A 12363-nucleotide genomic window follows, 5' to 3' on the forward strand; every position below is an offset into this window, starting at 1 on the left:
GACGGTTTTTGAAAAACCCGTCGCTATTAGCGACTGCTTTATAGAAATCGTCGCCGATTTGCTGACACGCGGGCCTCACTTGTTTTGAATTATTTTAACGCCCAAAGAAATTTGACATTTAGCCGACGGTTTTTTCAAAACCGTCGCTATTTGCGACGGATTTTCAAAAACCGTCGCTAAACGTTGTTACTTATTTAATGTATTGGTTTAAAGTATCCGTTGGTGAATATAACCGTTGCAAAGTAGCCGTTGGAATATAGTCGTTGCAAATTTCAATATAAATAGACAACTTGTACTATACAATTCTTCATTCTACAAACATACAATTTGGCAAACAGATACACTTGAATTTGTTTACTCCAAAACGTCTCCATATTCCAGTAGTTCAACCTCTAGCTCGACAAGTGAAAACGAAGTCCAAGTTGAAGTTGATGACGAAGATTATGATCCGGGAAAAGAGCTAATGTCATTGATACTTCACCAAAGTCGACAAATAGTTGAATCATGTCAAAGTAATAACGTGATGCGACGAAGAAGAAGGTTCATCCAAAGAAATCGTGAAGCCGGGCATGCGAGGCTCTTCAATGATTATTTCTCCACAAACCCGGTGTATCCAAATCAAATATTTCGAAGACGATTTCTCATGCGAAGGGAGTTATTCTTTCGAATAGTGAATGCACTTGAGGATCGTTCACCGTATTTTCAGCAAAAGGACGATGCTGCGAGAAGAAAAGGCTTGTCACCACTACAAAAATGCACCGCTGCAATTCGTCAATTGGCGTATGGAGTCCCGGCCGACCATCTTGACGAGTACCTACGCATGGGTGAATCAACTGCCATCAAGTGTTTTTTCAAGTTCTGCGGATATGTGGTTGAACTATTTAGTGATCGATATTTGAGAAGGCTAAATGCTGATGATGTTCAACGTCTTCTTCAAATGCATGATGAAAGGCACGGGTTCCCTGGAATGTTGGGAAGTCTTGATTGCATGCATTGGGAATGGAAAAATTGGCCCAGTTGCTTGGAAAGGCCAGTTTACAAGAGGCCATGGGTCACCGACAATCGTGCTTGAAGCGGTCGCGTCTCAACACTTGTGGATATGGCATGCATTCTTTGGTGTCGTCGGTTCACGTAATGATCTTAACGTGTTGTACGAATCTCTCATATTCAATAGCGTCTTGCAAGGAAATGCACCAGAGATTAATTTCATGGTCAACGAGACTCAATATACGAAGGGGTATTATTTAACAGATGGAATATATCCAGAATGTGCCACTTTCGTTAAGGCTTTTCCTTGCTCGGAGGATCCAAAGAGGAGGCTTTTTAAGGAAAGACAAGAGTCTGCAAGAAAAGATGTTGAACGAGCATTTGGGGTGCTCCAAGCTCGATGGGCAATTGTCAGAGGTCCAGCTCGTCATTGGTACAGAAAAAAGTTAAAATATATTATGTTAGCATGCATTATTTTACATAACATGATTGTCGAAGATGAGGGGGTTCAAGTGACAAATTGGTACAACGATGAAGGTGACGAACCCGCACAACTCGTCCAGGGCTCAAACCGAGGATTTCATGAATATCTCCGAACAAATTCCGAAATACGTGACACTCATGTGCATCACCAACTTCGTGCCGACTTAGTTGAACATATTTGGTCACAATACAACAACAATCCTTGAATTAGTATTTTACATGTTCTGTTAAATTTAATTTATTTTCTTTTATTTTTATGCAAGTGTTATTTATTATTATATGTTGTACCGTTTTATTTTAGGTTTATAATAAATTTTTAATTTTAAGTAAATGACACTCATAAAATTAAATTATTTTACGTATTGAATATATAAAAACAAATTATTATTAATATAAAATAATAATAATTTAAATTTCTTAAAAAATTTGAAATTGAATTTATTTAATGTAAAATAAGAGTAAGATGAATGAGTGGACAATGGGACCCACAAATAATGAGCGTGATTGTTAAAATGAATGTGTGAGAATAGATGTGTTAATGTAATGTGTATGTGGCATGTGAACCCCACGATTTTTGATGAGGTGGTGGGTGTTATAACACCCACGAATGCGGATGCTCTAATAATGTAATGTGCAATTCGTAATACAATTAATTTTGAAATAAATAAAATCGAATTCAAGAAACTAATTATTCTAAAAGATACTTATATTATTAAATACGATTCTTTTATGCTAACTAAATTTGATTAAATGATTTACTTTTTTATTATCTGATATAAAAAATACATTTTTTATTTAATATTTATATGTTATAAAAAAACTTTGTTATCGTGAATTCATTAGTATACAAAATTAACTAAGCTCGCATCGATGAATTTCAAATTTATGAATTCCAAAAATATTTTGATTGTTTAAAAAATTAAGATCATAGGATTCAAATTCACATTTTACATGTTTATATGGTATATTTCAAGTTCACCGTAAATAATTAAATTGAAATTTAAGATTTGATTTATTATTTTATAGTAAACAATAAAACTAATTGAAATATATGAATATCAAATCTATCTTCTCAAGTGCACAAATCTTATTAAAATTATAATGTAGAATGATATTTATTGAAACACCCACTACTCGTTTTGCTTAAAAAGTACTAAGAAATTTTTTTAAAAACCTCAAAAACTTCAGCCGATGCATATATAAACCATTAAAATATTTTTGACACAATTTAAAAATAAAACAACCAACTATATTTGAAAATCAAAAAGAAATAGTTCAAAACATAAAATCGTCAAACGTTTTACAAATCCTAAATAAGCAATATTTTAAAATTGAGCTAACTCTATCAACCTCTCAAAAACCACTCAAAATTATAAATCACAAGTCGTAAAAAATTTTAACATAAACTTCAAAAATCATAAGTCATAAGTGCGGAAAAACAAGCGCTGATCCTCGGGTTATGTGCACCTTCAGTCCAGTAAGATCAACCATCAAGAACTCCACTACCATCAACATCATACTCACCTGCATCGATCACACCTAGTGAGTCTAAGGACTCAGCAAACCATATTTTTTGATAACAAATAATATTTATACAATCACATGCAATATTGAAAATACTTTTACTTAACATATACTTCTCATGACATGCATAAACATAACCATTTTCATATCATCATCAACATATTCATATTCATCATATACGTATGCTTTTTCCTTTTTCGTTGAATTCAGATCGTTAATTGTGACTTTCGTATTCATATTAGGGGTCGATGGATCCATTTACATGTAACCACAGTACTGGACGGCGGGGACATCAACGACACTCTCACCTGTCAATTGAGCATTGGCCTTACGTATTCACATATCATCGTATTCGTATTAGTCACAATTACTTCACTTCCTTCAACATTTCATATTTTCATCACTTTATAAAATTCATGCATATAATAATCATTTTTCTTTAAAACCAAGCATGCAACATATCTTTTAGCGTTAACGTTTCATCATAAAATTCCATAAATATTTAAAATAATCATATTAACATATTTTACAGCATTCAGGACACTGCCATGACGTATACTATTTTCTAGGTGTAAAATGACTGTTTTACTCCTAAAAATATAATTTTTCGTATTTATCCTTAGACCTCGAAACGACGTCCCAAATCATTCCAAACTTAACATATAATCCTAAAATACTCCCATAAATATTTCTTAGGCCTAAAACTTAGCTTTTCGATAGATTTCTAGATTCATTTTTAAACTTAAACGTACATCTCGATTTTGACTCGTATGAACTTGAAACTTAACCAAATTTTACCAAACTTGAACCCAAGCTTCATAACACCTAATTAAACCATACTTGACCCAATGCAAACCCAATAATTTCCTTGAACACGCTAGAACACCTACTGAACTTCCTGCCCTCTATTTTCGAGAAACCCTAATTCCCTAGCCATGCAATCCACGGCTCCAGCCCATGTTCACCCCGACCAGCCCCAAGCTGAACCATCTAGGACCCTGCTCGAACCCTAAGGACCCTACTGGACCGACCATTGAAGACCTAGAGACCTTGGCCCCTCAACCCGTGAACTAGCATGAGCGCGTCACCTCCCCATGGCCCGTGATCAGCCTTACCCCTCGAGCCGACCATCGTGCAGCCTCCCTTGGGTCTCCTAGTCACGCCCCACAGTAGCTGAAACCCGTAACCCACCAGGACTCCGCAAGTGAAGACCCCTTAGCCACTAGGACTCTCATATACGTGCAGCCTAGGTGTCTCCCCTCTCCGGCCCTTATGTCGACGTATTTAGGCCCTCAAACCATCCCCTTAAGTGTCCTAGACGTGGCACTAACCGCAGCTAAGTGCCGTGTTCCTTTATGAAAGAAGAACGAGCCCTAGTCCTTGGTGTAACTAATTTTCGTGCAACCATGAAGCACTCACGTCCAGCCCTTATACCTTCATCTATAGACCCTTAAACTCGTGTAAAAACGTGGCCCTTTGATCCTATAACATGGCATCACCTTCACGCAATTTAAAAACAAGTTTTGGAACCAAAAATCATACCTTAAAACCATGTATATGCATAAAAACAAAATAAATAAAAATGAATACTTGTTTTTCATGCAAATCATATTCAAACACATATTAGGATATGATAGATGATGAAATAAAGAATTATGACGTGCCTTTGCGTATAATACGCACGAAAAACGACTTGCGATGCGGAGAACGTCGGCGGGGAGATGAGGGGTGAAAGCTTACTGATTTTTCCTTCAATTTCCATGGATTTTCTTCTTCAAAAATATGTGTGGTGTGCTGTTGGTGGCTGCCAAGAGGAGTCCTTGTGTTTGTGTGTGTGATGTGCGTGAGTTGTGCGTGTAATTGTGAGGTTTGATGGCTTTTGTTTTAGTTAAAATTCAAGTGCAAGCATATGCCCATTAATCAAGGTATATTAGGCTCATTAAGCCCTTTAGTAAATATTTAAAATATTTTATTTAGAAAAGATTGTGAAAATATTAGTCGAGTTCTCAGAAAGTTCATATTTTTGTTGAAAATCGAATACCGATAAAAATTACGCATCGGCGTATAAAATCACTTAAAAACTCTTATTTTCAGAAATAACATAAAGCATCAACCTTATTTTAAATAATTAAAAACAATTACTTAATAAAAACATTTTCCATTTTTCAGCCTTCGGTCTCCGTTCTTCGATCGCATCTCGAATAGCATTTCAAAAATAGTTTTATGCATTCATGTAAAAAAGTACATTTTAAATATGTAAACATGTTCACTATATTTAATTCATGCAATTAAAATCATTTAATTAAAATACATAAGAAATTTAATAACTTGTATACATGTGGTTCACATGGATCATAAAATTTTCGGGATGTTACATTTACACTCCAAAAATGTTAATAACTATCCACCGTATATGTATATCAATTGTTAGAAAAATTTATCCTAACACATACTTTTCTTAAATTAAAAAATCTCGATCAACTTTAAAATTCTAAATACAAAACTATCAACAACTAAAATTTTATTTTCGAAAGAGAAAAACTAAAAATTTACCATATTTTTTATTGAGGACAGTCTCACATATCTTTATCTATGAGACCGGTCAATAAAATTTATATTTATAATAAAAAGTAATATTTTGAAAATAAAAAAAATTCGTATGTGACTCAAATATTATAAAAATAAAAAAATTATTAAATTTTAAAAAATAATTAAATTTTAAAAAATAATTAACATAGTAGTTAATGTGAAAAAATGAATAATAAGTTTTGAAAATTAATTAACATTTAGGGAGAGTAATATTGATAATTAATTAGACAAAATTGTAAATTAGAGCATGATTAACAAATTATGGTATGCAAATAATACTCTTCAATTATAATAATCATATCAGTTCCATTAAAAAATTTATTATAAAACACCTTAAATTTTAATCTGATCTCTAAATTTTGTATCACATGATTTTTATTTCCCTATAATTTTTTTAACATTCAAATCATACTAAAACGTAGTCAAGTCATGTTAAACATCTACCCAAGGATCCATTTTCATTTTATTTGATCTACGAAAGAAATATTAAAATTTTATATTGTATTTGAGAATATTTAATTGTAATTTCTTTAATAATATATAAAATTTATAATAACTGATATTGGCAGCGCGTGCCAGAATGTCAATTTCAATCCTCTCTTTTGAAGAGAGTTGGAAAATTGATTGGCACCGGGCAAGAAAAACCCATATAGCGTCCATATCATCGACTAGATACTAAATGCCTCACAAAGAGTTTATTTGTGTATTTATTTGTGTATATAATTTGAGTAGATCTCTAGTGAGACGATCATACGAATTTTTATCTATGAGATGGGTCAACCCTACCGATATTCACAATAAAAAGTAATACTCTTACTATAAAAATAATAATTCCTCACGGATGACCCAAATAAAAGATTTGTCTTCACAAAATACGATTTGTAAGACCGTCTCACACAAGTTTTTGTCATATATTTTATACAAAACTCATGTATAATTTGTGTTCTTGTTATTTGGATTATTTAGGTTGTTTTTTTAAAAGGAATGATAGCTTGAAAAATAACTTATATTGATATTTTTTTATTAAAAAAGCTAACAATCTCGAGCTTGAGGAATATTATTTTACAAAATTTTCAAATCAAAATACAATTGATTGCTTAGACCTTTTCTATCTATTATTTCATACTCTCTAATTAGTACACGTAATGTGGGGACCCGAACGCTAATCATCTTCCTATCATCATTGGGATTTAATTATCAATTAAGATAAACATAGTCTAAAAATTTTTCTTTTTAAAATATAAGTGCGGAACGTAATGGAATTTAATTAATATACATTTCAGTATAGAAGTACAATAATGTACAACAATTATTCAAACTAGTCTAAGGTTCAATTACTAATTTTCAAGTATTAAACCAAATCTACAATAAGTCCGGAATCACCACTCTAAACTCGTCTTCTCTCATCATTTTCTTGACCCCGATCATGCCCCACCTGTTGTCATGCACACATACAAACAAGACAACAGCCGGATACTCCGGTGAGAATAAATCCCAGTATAAATAATGTATACATGCAGTTAACTGAATTAACATAAAAGCATGAATTATATCTTATCACATGTAGCATAATCAAACAACATGTATCAATACCAAGTCTGTAAATAAAACATGAATCGTAATCTACGAAACATAAATCAATACGGATCTGTAAATCAAATTCTAGTCTCAATATCTAAGACTCGACTCATCTCTCATTCTATTCTAGGGATCCCGGTGAATAAGAACGTAACAAGTCTCCCACCTACTACTACCAGTCGCAGTGGCGGTACGTTCTTATTTCTGGACTTTGGTCTAGCTGTATCGAATAATCTACAATAAGAACAATGTCTGTATCTTAAGCATATCGATACACCAAACGTCCAGTGTCTTGGCATATCTACCAAGACTAATCCTATTCTGACAATGTGCAATGGGTCAGTGACTATACTGTCAAAATCTAACCCCTCTGTCAGTGACTCTTACTCAATAGCTCTCTGCTTTCTACTTCTAATTCAATAGAATAACATAATCATTAAAACACAAAGGTATAAAAACAATACCATACAAGTATGTGGTTTAGGGAAACTCGAGTTAAATCTAACTCAAGTCGATCTCCCAATTAACATCAATTTATACATTTCTCTTCTCGGTCTGATGAAGACGAAGTCTCGTATTCCAATCTGTCCATACCCAGTCTGGCAATGACAATCGCATAAATACAATATCAGTATATAAATTGATTCAAAACCTGTTCTGATCAATACTCAAATCAGTATATAATCTGATCCATATCTGAACAAAGTACAATCTAATTCATATCAACGATATCACGATACAATCGAAATCATTACTGAATCTGATCAATCTAAATCAACTGATGTTTCGACGGCATAACGATACAGTCTTGATAACCCCGTCAATCTCAACATCACAGATATAATATCAGAATTCATAATCAGTATCAGTACAATTCATAATCTGAATAATAACACAACTATGATATAGAATCTCAACTAAATCAACTCTGAAATTCATAATAATTGTATAACCAGTCTATTCTTTAATCTGACTTCAATTATACAATGTCTACTGTAGCAGAAACATCATATCTGATTTGTATTCAATTCTGACAATATCATAATTTCAAATCATGTCTAAACGTAACAAAACTTACGTCCAGTTGTAGCCTGCGTCGATAGGAACTCAGTACTGAAGTCAGATTCAAAATCAGACGGGCGGATTTCTCGTAAATCGAATTCTAAAATCTCATGTGAAGCATTCCTCGGAGCCTTTCTTTCTTTTTCATTTTTGCTGAAGAAGACGGTTATTGTATATATATATACATACATATCTCGTGCATGCAAGGCAAGTGGCTCACTCCTTCACATAACACGTCTCGCGCATATGCGCGACACAATCCGCGCATATGCGCGAGACCTACGGGCCTCGACTTTTAACCACTCGCGCATATGCGCGCTTCATCTCGCGCATATGCGCCAAAGTTTCTGGATGGGTCGCGCATATGCGCGCCTTATCTCGCGCATGTGCGCCGATGCTTCTGTAATCTTCGCGCATGTGCGCCGATACCTGTCGCGCATGTGCGCGGGGACTCTTCTTGTACTTCATGTCAAATCTTCTTTCGGCCCCCCGGTCTGATCCGTTCCGTTTATAATCATCTCGATTAATAAATAAATCATTTCAGATTAATCTCAGATTACGGTAATAAAATCTCGGGCCTTACATTTCTCCCCCTCTTAGATCTGAGTTCGTCCTCGAACTCGCAAGTATTCATGTAACGCCCCAGATTCGACGACTGTCCTCACTGTATCAAGACGAGTCTTTCCAGCGTGCTTATGTCCTCACTCACACGCACCCTGGGAAACTTCCCAGGAGGTCACCCATCCCAAAATTGCCCCAAGTCAAGCACGCTTAACTTTGGAGTTCTTATGTGATGAGCTACCGAAAAGAAGATGCACCTTCGTGATATGAGTAGTACAAATCAAATCTTTTAAGCCCTCTTCAACTGTACAGTCCATTACATTGAACAGTCTCGGAATCCCTCTCATTCCCGTGTGGGTTCGGTTCATTCATGTTCCCTTCACCTAGAAGCCTGCCAGGAGCCGCTCATTGTCCGTGCAACTGATGGCACCGGCGATCACCCCCCGCCCTCTTCGGCCCCGGGCCTCACATGCCCACCAGCTTCCGCTTGGTTCGTCCCCGAACCACACCGTACTAAGAGAGGTCGGCTCTGATACCACTTGTAACGCCCCAGATTCGACGCTTAACTTTGGAGTTCTTATGTGATGAGCTACCGAAAAGAAGATGCACCTTCGTGATATGAGTAGTACAAATCAAATCTTTTAAGCCCTCTTCAACTGTACAGTCCATTACATTGAACAGTCTCGGAATCCCTCTCATTCCCGTGTGGGTTCGGTTCATTCATGTTCCCTTCACCTAGAAGCCTGCCAGGAGCCGCTCATTGTCCGTGCAACTGATGGCACCGGCGATCACCCCCCGCCCTCTTCGGCCCCGGGCCTCACAATTCAATTCAGATATATCAGAAGAAAAGTATACAGAGTTTAAATCAGAAACTCATCTCAATGAATCCATTCTGAAATCTTAATATCATATCAGACTTTGTCTTTCAGATAGTCTCGTTGACCTGCTGCCAATCTTACTGTGTTTCCAACAATAGAATAATCTTAATTTCACTCTGATTCCAAACTGGAATAATAATTCAAGCAGTATAATATCATAGTACCACTCGAAATATTTTGACAAAATCAATCTCGCAATACTGGCTATACAACATCTGTATATACCAATCAACAGCTCATACCAAATCAATATCATCAGCTGTTATCAAATCTGTTTATCCCAGTCAAGGATATATTAAATCTTCGGCCCCAAATACCAATTTTCACCATCCGACGTCGGCATATGAAGTCTGTTTTGTCTGAGCTATCTTCATTCTTTTATGAATTAGCTACCTTTTCTTTGTCATATCTCTGACCGTATCAGACCCTATCTCAGGTATCTCTGAGATATTATTCTTATATCAAAGAACTCTGCAGTACTCACTGTACAATGTGTCATCTGTAACTATCTCATTATCCATCTGGTAATCTGAATACAATAATTCACACAGCGACCATATGTCATATCAATCAGTGCTAGCATCCAGCACTGCAGCTCCCTGAATATCTTCCAATATCTGGATAGTACCCTCTGGCTATCTGTCAGTCGGTGGATAATATATAAGAAAATTTATGGTATATTTTGCCACAAGTACAAAATCAATCCAAATTCACAATCTGATATAATCTATTTCAACATTTTGGTCGATCTGACCATTTATTTGACATCGATCTTTGTCCTCTGATCTTGTTTGTACGATCTTTTGTACAAACTAATAGATATAGATTGAACAATATGTCAATCACAATCATATCATATCATAATCTGGAAAGTATTGCAGTGGTCTCATTACGAAATTCATCGAAATATACTCCTCATGTCTAGTCAAGAATATACAAATTCTATAATAAATCTTCTGATTTCTATCTTTCTGTCTTCATTTATTGGCGATTCAGACATTTCAGTACAAGTTCTGCCAACATTTCAGTACCAATTCTGTCACAACTGATTTAATTTGTCTATATCAAAACTATCTGTTCGAATTATCATATACTTTCTGTTACCTGAACGACTACTGAATCCATTTCTGTGAGCTTCTGACCCTATCTGTCATTTCCAATTCGAACTATTTGGTATAAACAATCATTTAATAATATAAATTAAAGAAAAATACCTACCTGGTATTCGGTTCTGATTATCGATATCAAATTCTGTTGTACAATTCTGAAACATTTGACATCACAAGATAATCATTCTCATACCGTAAAATCACATATCTGTCACTCTGATCGATGCTCTGTTCTCATTATTGAAATTAAGCTCTGAACATTCTGATTATATTTCTGATCTACTGAAATTCTCGAATTCAGCTCTGATTCGGTTTGAACTGTATATAATCTCAACGGTTCACAATAATCTGTATCAAATGCGAATTCAGAACACGATACTATCGAATCACATTCGAAATATCACTAATCTATACTGATCTAGTAACTAAAAAAATTTCAAGCAGTTCAAAACAACCATTGGACAAGATAATCTACTAAACTCAGACGAAATGAATTTCTGACATCTCTGAAATTTCTGATATTTCTGATCGTTCTGATATCGGTATCATTCTCAATCACTGATCATGATCTCAACTGTGTCAAAATCAATCGGTATACTAACTTCAGATATCGCATACTTTGAATACAATCTGTTTCAAGCAGGATTCATATCTGAATAATTTCTGTATACAATAATCACAGTTCTCAGAGTATTCAATACAATTTTCAGATATTTGATTCAATCCATCAAATGCTGCAAATATATCAAAATATCATAGATACAATAAGCATGAAATAATCAGAATATCTCTGAACATACTGAAACATGCCAAAGAGAAACACTAAATCAGATGTAACTCTTGGTCGGTACTCTTCTACTGATATTTCAATTCATTCAGTGTCATTCTGTACATTCAATATCATTCTGTACTGAATTCTAAAACGACAACCAATACCTGGTATCGATTCAATTCTGAAATTCATCTTTCTAATACAAGGCAAATCTGAAATCTTATCTGGGCAAATATCAGCCAACTCGTACATCACTGGCAAATCTGCCAATGCTAGGCTCGATTTCAGAACATCTACTGAATATGTAAGGATACCATCTGTTTCTTTCTGTAATTATCGAGTCATAGATGATATAAATATCAAAGGAATTCGGGATCTAGAATCCTTACTGTGGAATCTCCACTTAGCCATATCTGGTCTGAATCTTATACTCTCCTAAAAGGAGTCTATAATAATTCTGTACTTGGTCAGCATATTAATATCAATACTGCAGTCAAATCAGGACAATACAAGTACAACACCGTCCAACTCAATCTCATTCTCATCTTACCGTAGTATACGATAGGTTATAGAATTCACTGATATCAATCTTTCTTTCCCAGAAGGTATGAAAATTAATACTACAGCAATACAGACCCAACAGGTGCCGTATATATCAATGCACCTCAGTCAAAGATAATCATAGGAAATGCATTAGTATATATCAATACATATGCAATATAATCATAAAGTAACAGTACCTGCCACTATATCATCAAGTGCCTCTTGGGTCTGTTCCTCGGTCACTACCACCAAATGGTCCTGATCCATGAAATCTTCG

The 12363-nt window shown here is 34.8% G+C and overlaps 1 protein-coding gene across 1 annotated transcript; it reads left to right on the top strand.

Annotated features, from left to right (window-relative positions):
• The first annotated feature begins 523 nt into the window (after positions 1 to 523).
• Positions 524 to 1072, top strand: LOC142504434 (uncharacterized). Its single transcript, XM_075617302.1, has one exon. It carries the CDS (start codon positions 524 to 526, stop codon positions 1070 to 1072), a length of 549 nt encoding a protein of 182 aa, XP_075473417.1.
• The last annotated feature ends 11291 nt before the right edge of the window (positions 1073 to 12363 follow it).

Source organism: Primulina tabacum, chromosome 9, assembly GCF_025594145.1.
Source record: "Primulina tabacum isolate GXHZ01 chromosome 9, ASM2559414v2, whole genome shotgun sequence".
Classification (NCBI taxonomy): Eukaryota; Viridiplantae; Streptophyta; class Magnoliopsida; order Lamiales; family Gesneriaceae; genus Primulina; species Primulina tabacum.